General features: G+C 47.2%; 1 protein-coding gene and 1 long non-coding RNA gene across 5 annotated transcripts in view; one reads left to right on the top strand and one right to left on the bottom strand.

Moving 5' to 3' along the window:
• Anxa6 (annexin A6) overlaps nt 1–15823 on the bottom strand; it is a 54371-nt gene that overhangs the window by 16125 nt on the left and 22423 nt on the right. For all 4 annotated transcript variants that reach the window (XM_034504967.2, XM_034504968.2, XM_076936823.1 and 1 more), the window contains 10 exons: nt 14080–14170; nt 12876–12955; nt 10796–10852; nt 10112–10205; nt 9653–9748; nt 8015–8073; nt 5586–5708; nt 3751–3809; nt 2424–2502; nt 263–344 (listed from right to left, as the gene is read on the bottom strand). In XM_034504967.2, the coding sequence (XP_034360858.1) occupies nt 263–344; nt 2424–2502; nt 3751–3809; nt 5586–5708; nt 8015–8073; nt 9653–9748; nt 10112–10205; nt 10796–10852; nt 12876–12955; nt 14080–14170 (820 nt within the window). The remainder of the gene's footprint in view (nt 1–262; nt 345–2423; nt 2503–3750; nt 3810–5585; nt 5709–8014; nt 8074–9652; nt 9749–10111; nt 10206–10795; nt 10853–12875; nt 12956–14079; nt 14171–15823) is intronic.
• LOC143442802 (uncharacterized) lies at nt 352–4905 on the top strand. Its single transcript, XR_013111298.1, has 3 exons — nt 352–531; nt 3261–3330; nt 4586–4905. It is a non-coding gene; the product is annotated as an uncharacterized LOC143442802 (long non-coding RNA).

The following is a 15823-nucleotide window of genomic DNA, read 5'->3' as shown; positions in this document are numbered from 1 at the left end:
TATTTTCTTCTGCACCAGGGTCCTGCTCAGAGGCTGGGGGATGGACACCTTGGTGTCCAGGAAAGACTCCTGTCAAATTCATTCCAGACCCTCTTCTATCCTTTCCTCATACCTGAGGTGGAGGAAGCTCTCAGAGTCCTCCTCATCCTACAGAGCCTAGTTGGAAGCTCCATCCCCCTCTCAGACCCCCTTGCCCAGCCCCTTACTGCCAAACCTGCCTGGCTGCAGCCCAGAGGCCTTTCCTGGTTCCTGTCAGTCTTACCAATTCCCTTCATGGCTTTCCGCAGGGCCTTGGCATCAGCATCAGGGTTGAAATCATTGGCTGCACACACAGTACCCTTCAGCTGTGAGAAGGAGAAAGACGCTCAGCAGGTGAGTGAAGACTCTTGGGGAGCCAGGTCCAGAGAGAGGCATGCAGAGTGCCAAGAGCTTTCCAGACTGAGTCCCAAGCTGAGCAGCCTGGGGAAGGAGGCACAGCAGACAAAGCCCACCCAGGGCTGAGAGAGCAGAGAGTCTCAGGCCTGGGGACAGGTGAGTGCTGGACAGGGAAGGGCCTGTGTCCCAGTTCCAGAGGCTGAATGTTCCGTTGGGGGTCTCTCAGCATCCCACTCACCCTGCCCCAGGGCCCCGATGCCTGGTGTAGCCATGGCTCCCTATGAGGAGGTCAAAAGACTCAGAAGCAGAAACGGTTTCCAGGTTTTAGTCATGACCCAATGACGTTCATGCTGCTTACCATGTCTGGTATTTCTTTTTAATTTTGCCTAAGTGATTTTGGGGTTTTGAAGTTGTTGTTTTATTCTGTTTGGAGACAGGGTCTCACTATGTTGCTCTGCCTAGCCTGGAACTCACTATGTAGACCAGGATGGCCTCGAACTCAGAGATCTGCCTGCCTCTGCCTCCTTGAATGCTGGGATTAAAGCCCATCATCATGCTCATCTTTGCTGAAACAGTTTTATTTAGAATAATGGGGGGGGGGGTGTCTGACATACTAAGCAACACTCTCTGATCTATTTTGAAGTACATTTAAATACTTGAAAAGGCAGTAATTTTTTTTTTTAAAGACAGGATCTCAAGTAGCCCAGTCAGGCTTCAAACTAAACTACATATAAGTAGAGGCTGTCCTTGAACTTCTGATCGTTCTGCCTCTACCTGCTTAGTGCTGACATTATAGGCATGTGTCATCACACCCTGTGTGATCTTTGTCTTCCTCCCCCCCAACACAGAGTCTTACTATGTAGCTATGGTTAGTCTTAAACTCATTACATAAACCAGACTGGGCTCAGACTTATAGAGATGTCTGCCTCTGCCTCCTGAGTGCTGGGTTTAAATCATGCCTAGCGTTTTGTATATATGTATATATCCTCTTGTGTTATAGGTCCCTGACATATAACAGACATTTAAGAAATACTTAACAAATTAATAAATAGGTGAAAAAATTTTTTTCAGTGGTGGCAATTAAACCAAAAACCAGTGAGCTATATTCCTAGTTTTGTGATTAAAAATAATTTTTATACTTTATAGACTATCACAAATTAGAAAAAAATTATCCTATGTCATTAACAGAGGCCCACTCATAAAAATGAATGTAATGCCAGCCCCCACTTAAGTTAAAGGTCACCAAATTTAAGATGCTATTGCTTGTCAAAGCTGCCGAGCTTTAGGTCAGCTCTCTCGCCTTGCTCTCTGTGTAAAAGGTCAGGTACCTCGCACAGCACAGATGTGGCACCAAGCCGATTTCTCTTTATTTATCAGAAAGGCTGGTGGAGCTGAAAACAAGTAGGCTCTCTGTGAGCTCAGCTGTTACTTAACACTTTGGGAGGTGCTTCCATCTGCCAAGCCAAGCTCATTTCTCATATAACCGGAGAAATCCCGCAGTACCAGCATTTGCCTTCAAATTTAGGGAAGAAAAGAACTTCAGAGCTCAAGAGCCTTTAGGCCACCAGGACTGCCATGTCTAACCCCCTCATTTGAAAGGTTCAGGCATAGAGGCCAGGGGGAAGGTGAGGACCCAGCAGTATCCAGCATAGTTTGCCAGGAGCCTCGGTGAAACCTTTCGTCCTGTCCTGTGTGGACCCCCAGGTGTGACAGTGCTCAGGAGTAAACTCCTGAATCCCGCAGTAACGGCAGTAGCAGGGGTGCCCTCTCTGCTCTTAGTATGCAAAGCCCAACTGCCAGGCCCAGGATGCAGAGGCCCTCACGGAACCTCAGGGCTCACTGGAGGAAGCCTTGTTAGTAGAGAGCAGGGAGAGCACTCCCTGGGCTGTTAGAACCAGTGCAGGGATCTGGAAGCTTCAGATGTAAGACGCCTCAGCTCGGGTTGGCCACCAGGGGGCAGCTGAGGGCCAACCAGCACAGCGGAAAGGTGCAAGCAGAAGAGGAAGCCAGTGATTAGGTGGTCAAGCAGGAAGTGGGGAGGGTCTAACCTCGACTCGGGAAACTGCACTAAGTTCCCACATCTGATAGGCCACCTGTGCTGCCTCCGGGAAGAACTGGCCAGCGGCACTGGAATGGAGGGGGGAGGGGTTCGGGGAAAGGATGGGAGGGAAATGTCATCCCAGGCTACACTCCACGCCTTCAAAACACACACACACACACACACACACACACACACACACACACACACACACACACTCACTCCCCAAACAGGGTGAGACACCAACACACATTCTAACATAAAGACAAACAGGAATACTTGGTGAAACAACAATGTGCACCCCAGTTCATGCACTGTAACACACACACCCCAACACCAACACAGACCTGTCGGGCTTTGTTTCTTTTGTAGCATGAGTTTATCTGAGGACTTTCGAGTGACATGATTCTTGTCTTCCCTTAAGCTCCCTCCAACCTATGCAGTGGGTGGGGCTTTCCCTAGCAGCCTTGTTGGTTCAGGACCAAGTAGGACAGTCCCTCTACCTCTTCTTTGTTCCTTACAGCATGGGTGACTCCTGTCCAAATCCCCTTTCAAATAAGCCAAGGGCAGAATATGGCTGCTTCGTTCCTCTACCTCTTCTTGCAAGGCACCTGGACGTGTGAGGGGGCACGTGTGTGGCGGGGGATTTCTGGTCTCTGTGGCACTGAGTGTACTCATCAGGACACTGTCATGTCCTTTCCTTAACTGACTGTTGAGCCCTGGAGAAGGGAGTCTAAGAACCCACAATGTCCTCAGTGTGAATTTGGCTGTGTCATTGCATAGTCACCTAGTTTAATATTCCAGGAAGGGTCCCCGTAGCTCACCTGCTATCTCCTCTCTTTCCCAGGCTCTCCACAGAACACCATGGCAATCAGGAGAAGAAGCAGGCCTATCCTCATCCCTAGGCTGTCTTAGTGGTGAGCTTTCCAGACCTACTTCTGCTGCCTCCTTCCCCTTTCAATTTTTGAGACAGGGTTTCACTACTCAGTCCTGGCTAGTCTGGAATTTGTTACGTAGACTAGTCTGGACCCACAGAGATCTGCTTGGCTCTGGTGTGTGCTACCGTGGCCAGCTTAAGTCCCCTGAATTCTAATCCCTAGTCCGGACAGCAGATCGACTTCCAAGTTCACAGAGCAGAGAGTTCCACATATAGTAGCTATACTTGTTCACACACACAGACCCCAAGACAGCAGAGATTGGAATACCGAGGGCCACCTTCCCCCATTTAGCATCCCAGCCTCAAAGGACACCCAGGCTCATGCAATCCACCCATCCACTGGGACAGACACTGGAAGAGTCAGGCAGTCTTTCCATCCTGGGGCCTGAAAGCCACTTACTCATCGTCTCCTCCACACAGCTTCAGCAGAGCCTTCTTGTATTCACCAGAGGTGTCATTCTGGGGAAAGAGAGGGGAAAAGGTGACCTCAAACACAGCCTTGGCTCTTCTTGGACAAGAAGGGGAGGCAGAACACTTACACCAGTCCCCCCTCTTCTCCTGCCTACATAGGCTCAGGCTCCCAACAGTGCATGGCTGGTTGCTATCCAGCAACCAGCTCTCTGGGAAAGACAGGAAGGAACAAGTCTCTGGTGTGTGTTGTTTGTCACCTTTCCTGTGGTAGAAATACTTCCCAATGATAACAATTGGCTGCTGTGCTGACTTCACTAGACATGAAATTCTCAGATGCTTGCTATTTTCCCATGGCCTTGGCATTCCACTCTCCCAGGTACAGTACTTCCACCAGAACCATTTCCTGGAAGTACAGTTTCAGGAATGGATCCATGGAAAAATGCTCAAAATCAAACAAACATTTGATTAAGCTGTATGTTAACAGAGATGGCTTATCCCTCGAGGCTTTGGAATGGACCTTAAAATACAATGGCTATGAGAAGTTCCCAGGTAAAGACCCCGTGCAACAGCATCTTGGTTTATTCTAGATTTTCCCAAACTTATTTCCCCATGGAATGTTCAGTGCATGAGACCCATAAAAAATCCTCTTTGGATATCATTCACAAGTACAAACTGATTTTTTCCCCTGTTAGTTTATAAAATTATTACATCTGAAGATCTCTTGGCAAGACCTCATGGGACAGCCCTTGAGACAGCACTAGTCACCTAGCAGGCTATGGGGTTCTCTAATGCTCATTTGTGTTCTTAAATGATTTTCTCTGCAGATTGTGGATACCCACTGCCCTTGGGACAGCATCCTGGACATTAATTGCAAGCCCTGCAGGATCCAGCCACACCTTCCTTTTTACTTCCTTTTTTAAAAAAATTCTTTTTTACTTTTTGGTTTTCCAAGACAGAAGTTTGTTGTAGATTGCCCTGGCGCTGTTTGTATTTTGACGATAATTCTACTTTCCTAGGAGAGGCTTCCTAGGATGAGGAGTGAATCATACACTCAGGTGACTCTTTGTGACTTTTCTCCTCACTTTAACTTGTAAAATAAAGGCTAAAGCTGGTGATTGGGCAGTAGAAGGGAAGATGGAGCTGAAAAGTTTTAGGGAGAAGGAGGAGGGGGAAGAAGAGAGGATGGAGGAAGAGGTGGAAGGAAAATGGAGCAGAAGCATGTGGCCTGGAGAAACTGCAAGTTATAAGGGATCTCATGGAGGGGAATAGAGTAGTGTAGGGGTAGATCTGCCCAATCTAGGTGCAAGCTTGTATTCATATTAACTGAGTTGTGTTTTCTTTGCACGGGCTTATTTGGGTTGGAGATTTACTGCTACAGGGGTTCTCTGTGCAGCTCTGATTGTTCTTTATTTACATTTGTCTTTCTGTTGGTCTATCAAATCTATCTATCCATTCATCCATCCATCCTTATGAGTGTTTGCCTGCATATATTTATACTTGCCATGTGATTGCAGTGCCTGGGGAGGCCAGAAGAGGGCATTAGATTTCCCAGACCTGGAATTATAGATAGTTGTGAGTCCTCATATGAGTGCTGGGAACTGAACCTGGGTCCTCTGCTACAGCAACCAGTTCTATTTAACAGCTGAGCTGTCACTCCAGACTCTATGTCTTCCTTTGTCACTGGCTCCCCTGATGCTTGACCTTCCTTGAAAAAGCTCTTCGAATGCCCAAGACCCACATGTTGCTGCTGTGTAGAGGCTCTGGAGACCTGGGTGGTGGTGGGAGGTCTCTGCTCTCTGCCCCAGCACCCTTGAGCCTGTTCACCTTAATCATGCTGTACAGTGACTTCTCATATTTGGTCCGGAAGATTTCCCGAATGTCAAGCATATCCAGCTCACTCCTGGAGACCATGATGCGGATGAGAGTGTTGTCTCGAGTCCCCAGGCCCTGGAAGACACGAAGGCATGAGGGACAGTGTTTGGAATAAGGTTTCAGTGGCAAGAGCACTAGCATGCACAGAAATAAAATTTTCATAATAAAAAGAATTCAAGCTAGGAACAAAGAAGGCAGATGGTGACCTTCTCTTTGAAGATCTGTTGTGACCTGCTTGTAATACCCAGTCGTTCTTCTTGATACATTGTTTCCATACTTGACTGCCCTCATCTTCCCTAAGCTGTCCAACCTCACTATGGCATGGGAACACAGGAAACATCCGCTCTGCCCCAGGGACAGCCCGAGTCCCCGGATCTCTTGTAGCAAATGTTCATTTACTCTGATGTGCTGTGGAAATGTCACCACCTCACCTAGAGGGAAGCCAGCCACCTGGTCACAACAATCACTGTTATGAATGTGGAAAGTTTACTGATGGGTTGCCGAAGGGTCCTCTAAACTGGTCTGAGATACAGAGAAATATTCTGGTTTATTTGATGCTTTAAAATTTGGGCAGTTGGTGGCACATGCCTTTAACCCAGCCAGCAGGCAGATCCCTGAGTTAGAGGCCAACCTGGTCTTCAGAGTGAGTGAGTTCCAGGATAGCCAAGGCTAGGCAAAGAAACTCTGTCTCAAAAAAAAATTAAGATTTATTTTTATTTCTGAATCTACCTGTACATATGCCATATGTGTGCAGTGACTGCAGAGGCTGGAAAGTGCATAAGATCCCTTGGGTTAGAATTATAGGCGGTTACAAGCTGTCTGACGTAGGTGCTGGGAACTGAACTTGGGTCCTCTGGAAGAATAGTAAGTGCTCTTAACCACTGAGTCAACTCTCCAGCCCATAAAACTTTTTTTTAAAAATTACACTTATTTATTCGTGAGGGCAGGTATGCACATACCTCTATGTTCTCACCTCCCACCATGAGGGTACTAAGGACTCAACTAAAGTTGTTGGCCAGGGCAGCAAGCACTTTTACCTGCTGGCCTAGTTTTGTGCTTTTGTGACGAGGTTCAGGATGATCTTGAATTACTGATCTCCCTCCCTCCCATCCCAGGCTGTGGGATCACAAGTGTGCACCCACTTTCTGCTTTAATTACTATTTTCTTAAAAGTCTGAGCTTGCCAACCTAAGGGAGGTAGATCAGGGGCAGGTTACCACTAAAACCTCTGATTGGTCATAGAGGTGGGGTACATGAACATTTAACAGGGCGTGTGACCAGGCAGCACCTAGCTTCTGGAGCTTGCCCAAGGCCTGGGGCATCCTCCCCAGGCTGATCTCAGAAGGGCTCTGTCATGGCTAGTTTTACCTATCAACACAGTCTAGAATCACCTGTGAAGGGAATCTCACTCAAGGATTGTTTAGATCAGATTGGCCTGTGGGCATGTGTGGTAGTTATTACCTTTAAAAAATTAGTGGTTTTATTTTATATGTGTGAGTGTTTTGTCTGCATGTATGTCTGTGTACCATGTGCATACCCAGTGCCCATGGAGGCTGGAAGCGTGCATCTGACCCCCTAGAACTTGAATTATAGATAGTGTGAGTTGCCATGTGGATGCTAGGAATCAAACCCAGGCCCTCTGGAAGGACAGTGCTCTTAACCACTGTGGGAGCATTGTGATGATGGCTGATTGACGTAGGAGAGCCCAGCCCACTGTGATCGGCACCATTCCCTATGCAGGTAGTCCTGGGCTGTATAGCCCAGCCCACTGTGTGTGGCACCATTCCCTATGCAGGTAGTCCTGGGCTGTATAAGAAAGCTAGCTGAACATGAACCCGAGAGAGTCAGCAAGCAGGATCCTCTATGATTTCTGCTTCAATTCCTGCCCTAACTTTCTTCAGTGATGGACTGTGTTGAAAGTATAAGCCAATAAATTCTTTCCTCCCTTAAGTTGCTTTTGGGCTGAGTCTCCTCTTCTTCCTCTTCCTCTTCCCCCCTCCTTCTCTTCTTCCTCCTCTTCTCTTCTTCCTCTTCCTCCTCCTCCTCCTCCTCCTCTTCCTCCTCCTCCTCCTCCTCCTCCTCTTCTTCTTCTTCTTCTTCTTCTTCTTCTTCTTCTTCTTCTTCTTCTTCTTCTTCTTCTTCTTCTTCTTCTTCCTCTTTCTTCTTTTCTTTCTCCTCCTTCTCCTCCCTCTCCTTCTTCCTTTTCTTCTTCTCTTTGTTATTTTGCCCCACCTTCATCCCCACAGCAACAAAAATCAGACCAGAACAGGCTTTTTCTGGCCACTAGACACCAAAGATTTGGTAAAATCCCAGCAGTCTGGAGGGCGGGCGTGGGCAGAGGCTCCCTCCCTCAGTATCATTCCCACTCACCCCTCTGCTTACCTTCATGGCTTTGAACAACCTTTCAGCAAAATACTCTGGGGTACTTCGGATGCACTTCACTGGAAAAAAGGAGGGAAAAGGGAGAAGAGGGAGAATTATCTCCATTGTCTCAGAAAGGGGAAGGTGTGACCAACCAGGTTAGCTCACTAGCTTGCTCCCTCCCTCCCCTCCATTTCTAGCCCTGGGCATGCTGCTTTACAACTGTGATATATCAAACATCCTTTTATTACTTTTTATTTTGAAAGAAATTGCCCAGGCTAGCCTCAAATTCATTCCTATAGCCCAGCTAGGCCAACGAGTGTGCTACCAGCTGTTCCTAATTATTAGAGACTGAGTTCAAAGGCAGGAAGAATCCTGGCTTCTAATGGCCCTCAGCATCAGAGTACCTCTAGCTTTAAATACAAAGGGGAGAGAGATGTGTTTATTATATATATAATAAACATATATATTATATATGTGTGCTAATGAGAGAGGGAGGGGTGGGAAAGAAAAGAAACAAAAAAAAAAAAAAAAAAAAAAGAAAAGAAGAGAAAGCAGGAAAACAGACGGGGCATGTTGTTCAGCTCAGTGGTAGAGAGTGTTTGCCTAGAATGCATAAGGTCCTCAGCATCAAATAGGCCAGCCATGGTGACACACACACACACACACACACACACACACACACACACACACACACACAGAGAGGCAGAGGTAGAAAGTAAATAGCCACCCTTAGCTGAACTTATAATTCAAGACCAACCTGGGCTAAATGAGACCATATATCAAAAATAAAACAAAAACCAACCAACTTGTGACAGCCCAGCTATGCTGACTTTTTTTTTTCCTCTTTCAAAATTATTTTTTATTGGATATTTTATTTATTTACATTTCAAATGTTATCCCCTTTCCCAGTTTCCCCTTTGGAAACCCCCTAACCCATCCTTCCTCCCCCTGCTTCTATGAGGGTGCTCACCCACCCACCCAGTCCCACCTCCCCACCCTGGCATTTACCTACATTGGGACATTGAGCCTTCCCAGGACCAAGGGCCTCCCCTCCCATTGATGCCCATCAAGGCCATCCTCTGCTACATATGCGGCTGGAGCCATTGGTCCCTCCATGTAAACTCTTTGGTGCTATGCTGACTCTTACCAGACTGGCCAAGAACTCTAGTAAGTCCAGCCATCCCTCCTTCTGTCATCTAACAGATGCCGAAATCAAGGCCCGGCTAGGCTGAGTGACTTGCTCCAAATGAACAGGACATTAGGGAGAGGCTCTGGGTTTGAATCTGGTCTCATCAGCTCCAGGCTTCTCTTACAATCAAGGTAACCCTGATCCATTACAAAGTCATGCCTTGACAGGGACTTAGCCTCTATGTAGCCCAGCTTCTTTATCTGCTAAGTAGAGATAAGGGCAGTGTTGGCTCCTGCCCTTTAAAGATGTAATACAGCATACTGCCTGGCAAAGACTCTCCAAGGTCTCGATGATCATTATCCCAAACTGAGGTGGGGATTTTCTACCCTTGTCACACAGGACAAGGACACCAGTGTCACCTCTACCACCTGCTTTTCTCTAACTCCACACCATGGAAATCCTTTTCTTTCCTATCCTTTTACTTCTAGGATGCCATCCCAGGCTCCTTTGCAGCCCCCAGTACATACCCACAGCCAACATCAGCTTCTCAAAGTCTCCAGACAGCTCCCCTCTGATACTGGCTTCAATGGGCTTCCCCGTGGTCTTCAGATACTCATCAAACACTGAGGGGGACAAACAGAGATGACATCTAACAGCATTGCCATGGCAACAACAAAAGAACAAGAAATGTTTGAAGGGGATGGCACAAGAGCCAAGGATCAAATGCTAACAGGAGGCTGAGGCTGGCACTTTGATGCCGTGGCTGGAAGGCGACACAGTTGTGTCGTGTGTGCTGTGCAGGACTCTATCTTGAGACAGGGCTAGTGCTGTCCTGATAATGACTTGGTAAGCCACTACATAACCCACAACAGGGCCAGCATTTGGTTTGGAGATGAAGTGGCTCCCGTGCACCATCAGCCAAAAAGGAAAAGAGAAAAGGGTTCTCAGAGTCACCTGGGGAGGTGCCGCAGTTTTCACGAACTCACCCAATCGTAGGTGCTGTTTGCTACGGTTTCCCAAGATATAGATAAACTGGGCCTCATCTGTTCCCCATTTCAGTTCTCCTGCCTCATACAGGTCCTGAGAAGGAAGAGGTGAATGAGACCAAGAGAAAGAACAAACCTGGGGAGACGGGATGCATTGACTAGGCCACCCAGAACAGCTGCCTGATTATGAACACAGCTGCTACTGGTGACCTCTTGACCTTCATACATTCCCGTCTTTGGCTTCCTTCTGTGGAAGCTCTCACTCAACTTTAATTGCACAGACTTGACATTCCCCTTTCTTCCAAAAATACCTTGTGGTCTATGAGATGAACACTTTTTCTTTCTCTTCCTTTCCAAAGCTCCCATGGTTCCCTCTTTCTGTGTATGTATGTGTGTGGTAGGGGGTGTTGTTTCACAGGAACTGTCTACCTTGGTTTTACCTCAAATAGTTTATCACCACTTCCCCCCAAACACTTGCTGACTTAACACACTGTGTACCTCCTCTGAAAGAAACTGAAATCTTTTTTTTTTCTGATGAAGCCCTATAAAAGCCACACAGTGATTCAGGTATTTCAAGTGCTTGATACAAAAGACCTCATCCCTACCCCATCCCAAGGCCCCTGACTTCTCCCCTCCCATAAGGCTCCTGGATGAGCCTTGGAGACCTTCATCAGCAACATTTACCTGGACATCCTGCTGGACCAAGTCCTCACTCACAACATCATCATTCTCCCGGGTTCCCTGGACGGAGAGAAGGGAAGTGTATTTCCAATGTATGAAGCCAGGGGGAGACCCAGGAGCGTGACTGAATCAGGGAAATGCTTTTGTAGAGAGCTGTAGGGAGCCCTTCTTTGACCAATAGGAGTCTTGGGAATAACTAGGGTCCTTCTGGTATCTCCATCTCAGGGCAGCAAACAAAAGCACTGTACTTTAAAGACAGAATTCGAGATGGCAAGGCCACACAACAATGCCCAAGGAGTAAAGAATGGTACAGGGTCTTACTATGTAGCCTTGGCTGACCCAGAACTCACTCCGTAGACCAGGTTGGCTCAGAACTTACAGATCCTTCTGCCTCTACCTCTCAAGAGCTGAAATTCTAGGGATATAATCATGTCTAGCCTAGAACTGCACACCCGTATGCTAATATTAGGGTCTGCCATTCCCCTAAACCCAAGAATTTACCCATGAGGATCTGAGACTTGGATCCTAGGGTCCGAACTCCCAAGTTGTGAAATACCAAACATCCTGATTCTTTTATTGCACTGCCTAGGCCCTGGGCCCCACCCAACAGAGGTAGCTTAACAACAGGAAAGAGCTGGAAGGGAACCGGGCTAGCCATCCTGGGTTTTACTCCCACCAATGCCAGGTCTGCAGCTGGCCTCTTCCTCTGATACTGTAATGTTTTAGGGTCTCGATGCCCTTAGCTCTCTCGGGGACTGTGGCAGAGCCAGCAGGTCTACAATCAGTGCCATATCACTGTTACTTTTGAGATGTGGAGACAACATCCCTGACTCTAGGATGCAGGGCAGGGATTTCCTCTCCAGAACATGTAACTTCAAAAAGGGGGCAAATGTTACACTCCCCAAATCCTATATTCCCTGTCTAGTTAAGGTTAACATAGAGGGTTGGTTGTTATGGAGACAGGAGGAGAAAAACTGGAGAAAAACAGTGCTCAGTGGGAGAAGGGATTGGTAAGAGTAGCAAGAAGAGAGGGCGGTCGTCTGACTCGTGCAAAGTTTCAGACGGTTTGCACCTTGGGCTGGATTTCAGTCAAAGGGACAATGCTTGTCCCCTTGGTGCTTGTGGTCACAGACTCCACAGGCTCAAGCAGACAGAGGACAGAGCAGGTCAGGCACAGGAGGGCAGCATGCTCTCCACCCGCTGAGACAAAAAGTTTCCACAAATCAAAAGAATCCAGAAACCTGGCTCTTGAGTAGAATCTTTCCACTTCTGAATATTAATAATTAATATAAAGTTTCTCTTTGCTTTAAGATTTTAATCACACATGTATGATTATGGCTATATGTATGTGTACATGCACATGAGTTCAGGTAAATCAGAAGAGGGTGTCATGTCAAATCCCCTGAAGCTGGAGTCCCAGGGCCCTGGGAATCAAACCCAGGTCCTTTTGAAAAACAGCAAGCACTCTTAGCCTGGAGCCATCTCTCTAGCCCTACTGTTTTGTGTTTTGAGTTCTCATAGATTCCTTCTTGAGTTCATCTTGTCTCCACACACTCAGTGCTGGCCTTACAGACACATACCACCATGTCTGGCTGTTTTAATGTAGAAAAATGAAAGAAAAAGCAATCCAACGTGGCAGGCCAGATTCAGTCATGGTGGCATTATTTTTTAGCCTCTTTAGAGAGCCTTGGGTAGGTCAGAGGGGCAGAGCTTGGCTGGGGGTGGGCAGAGCAGGCAGGTTCCTATGCATGCCTGAAGAAGTGGCCACAGAAGGGAGGCGGAGTGCATGAGGATGGGGAAGAAGGCTGTGAGTGAGGCATTTGAGTCTCTGCAGGGCACGAGCCCGTGTAAACCAGGGTTGGGACAAGGACAGACCAATAGACAGAGGCCGGGCTTGAGAGTGATCTCTCAGGCGCTAGAGGAGGAAACACATGTGGACAGGCAGTGAAGGAGGTGAAGCTTAGAGGTAGCCTTTATACACTGCAGCCCTCCTAGGCTACCTATTTGAGAAGCAGTGAAAGCAGCCCGTGGCTCACCTCAGGGAGAGCTGCAGAAAGGGGTCTCAGACTGCACACAGACCTACCTGGAGCAGTACCACCAGCATCTTCTGGAAGTGGCCGGAAGTGTCTCCAATGATGTCAGACTCCAGGTCTCGCTCATAGGCTGTGGAAGGAACATAGGGGGTCTAGTCTCGGTCCCCCAATCCTTCAGGATCAGAACAGGTCGTTTGTGCCATTCCCTTTGTATGATTAGCTATGGTTATAAACCCCAATCCAATCTATATGGCTGCCATGGCAAGACCCAAGTGTCTTTTCACAGCTGTGGGCACTGTGACACTATGAAGTGGACACTGCTTCTGTCCCTTTGTACCATCTTACTGTATTGTCACCATTACCTGGACAGAGAGTTCTTCTACCCACAGTGACAAGGCAACTGTCATAAACTCCATATCTGATTGCAGTGCCCCTGACTTGTCACTGGACTCTGAGTAACACCACCTCTGTTTCGGCTACAAAGCTCTTCCTGATGCTAACCTCCACGCTACCTCTCCAGCCTCATCTGGGCCACTGAACTCACTTCCACATAGGGGTTTTTGTACTGTTGTTCCCTCTGCCAGAAGAGCCACCTGTCACCAAATTCTCCTTACAACAAACTCCTCACTTCCTCCTAAGACAGGTTATCTCTGACATAGGTCCTCTCTTGGGAAAGTCTGGTTCTTGTTCACGTCCTTTGTAAAACCTGACCACTGTGTGTCTTTGTTATTTTACTATGAGGCTCATCATTATTTTACAAGCCCACGAGTTCCAGCTGGCAGAGGCTACACTGTTTTTATCTCCCAAGAACTTGCATACTGTCCAGCACAGAACAGTTACTTATTGCATGGATGGACAGAAGGAAAGTGGGTAGACAGAGGGATATATGGATGGATGGGTAGGTGGATATGAATGAGTGGATGGATAGATGAGTGGGTGGATAGAATGGGCAGGAAGATAGATGGCTGTTGGATGGGTGAATGGATGGATGGGCAGATAGATGGATGGGTAAGTGAAGAAATGGATGATGGGTACATGGATGTTGGATGGGTGGGTAGATGATGGATGGATGAATGAGTGAGAGTATGAGAAGATGAATGGATGTTGGATGGCAGATTGATGGATGGGTAGATAGATAGGTAGATGAGTGGATGGATAACAGTTAAAGGGATGCATAGGTCAGAAGGAAGATGGATGGTTCGTTAGTCTCAGTGTCCTCATTCTTCCAGTCTGACACCTTCCTGCCCATCTCACCGTCTTTGTATGCGGCCACCAGCTGGTGCATCTGCTCATTGGTCCGGGAAGCCAAAATTTCAATGAGGCACTTCTCATCTGTGCCAATGCCCTGCAGGAGAGAAGAGACATGTAGGGCAGAATGGGAAACTCTTAGTCACAGAGGGACCCTAGAGTAGCCTGGGCTGTGACAACTCCCGCATTCATGGTGTCTTTGGCTCAGCTTGTGGGCATCATTTGGGAGACGCCATGCTAAGACTCAAGGCATGGATTTTAGACGCACCTGTACAGCAGCTGTCATGACTTCTCATTAAGAAATGCAATCTTGGGACTAAGGATGTGGTTCAGTTGATATAATGCTTGCCTAGCATGCAATAAGGTCCTGAGTTTGACCCAGCGCTGCATAAAACCAGGCATAGTAAACATATACATCTAGACCCGGTACTTGGGAGATAGAGGTGGAAGGTTTAGGAGTTCAAGGCCAGCCTGGGCTACATAATTTCCTGAGTCCATAAATAAATAAAAATTTTAAAATCAGTACAATCTTGAACTTTCTTCTTCCTAGAATCACAACTGAAAGTAAGATGGGCCATTGGTAACTTTAGTGGCACTACCTGCAAAGATTATGACATAGTTAGTCTTCCTGCCTTGTCAGGACAAGCTCTCACAGCCTGATGGGAAAAGGGAGGCTCAATGTGTACTGCCAGAGTTTCATCCACAGAGGGCATGGTATTCATTAAGTGGGACTGAGTGATCTTTGAAAGGCTTTTCTAAGTTATTCATCCAACGGTGGAAACATGCCAGCGCTCTGTATATAAAATGAACATTTATAAAACATTCAGCAACAACAATGGCTTCATCTTTCTGGCCACGATTTTCTCATCTGTTCAATGGGAAAACTCTTTGTTGCTTTGCCAAATTCTAAGGCAGACTGAGAAGGCAATAACTTCTCACAGGGTCAAGTGTATGCACTCATGAACTGAATCTATGGGTCATATGAAATTCAATGATGGCGGGTATCATAGACTTTATAAACTGTAACGTGCCAGGCACAATCGAGGGCTTTTGTGTACACCTTTAGGGTGCTAGGGATGAAATCCAGAGCTTCACCATGCAAGCAGGCATTCTACCACTGAGTCACACTAAGTCAGGGGCTCTGTGTGCAGAGGTCAGAGGTCAATTTCAGGTGTCTTCTTTAAAACTTTTCTTTAATAAACAGGGTCTCTTACTAAACCCAGAGCTTGCTGTTCTGGTTAGACCAGTAGGCCCTGGCAATCTCCAGGATCCTTTCCCTACAACAGTGAGGTTACAGGTGTCTGGCTTTTATGTAAGTGGGGAGGATTTGAACTCAGGTCCTCATGCTTGCAAGAACAAGGACTCAACACTGGGCTACCTCTCCAGTGCCCCACTCCCTACCTTTTAATTCTTTTGGTCTCAAACTCATTATCCTTCTGCCTTCACTCCCTAGTGCTGTGATTACAAACCTGCACAACCACACTTACCCAAGGGCTTTTTACCCCTCTCCCTAGAGGGCATCCCTCTGCCTTAAGGTAAGTCTTGGTCATACATGAATACACAGCCCCCAGCCTGGAACGTCTTCTGTACTCTTACCCACCAAAGCTTCTTAGACCCAGGTCCTTACAATGAGTTTGTATTGCGCTCTCATCTTATGGTATGTCAGGCAGCATTTGTTTCCATGTCTCCACTTTCTTAGGGCTATAACCACCAGCATGGGGATCAGGACCTAAGCTCCATTTTACAAGGT

Source organism: Arvicanthis niloticus, chromosome 6 (assembly GCF_011762505.2).
Source record: "Arvicanthis niloticus isolate mArvNil1 chromosome 6, mArvNil1.pat.X, whole genome shotgun sequence".
Lineage (NCBI taxonomy): Eukaryota > Metazoa > Chordata > Mammalia > Rodentia > Muridae > Arvicanthis > Arvicanthis niloticus.
This window is presented reverse-complemented; position numbering and strand designations above follow the sequence as displayed.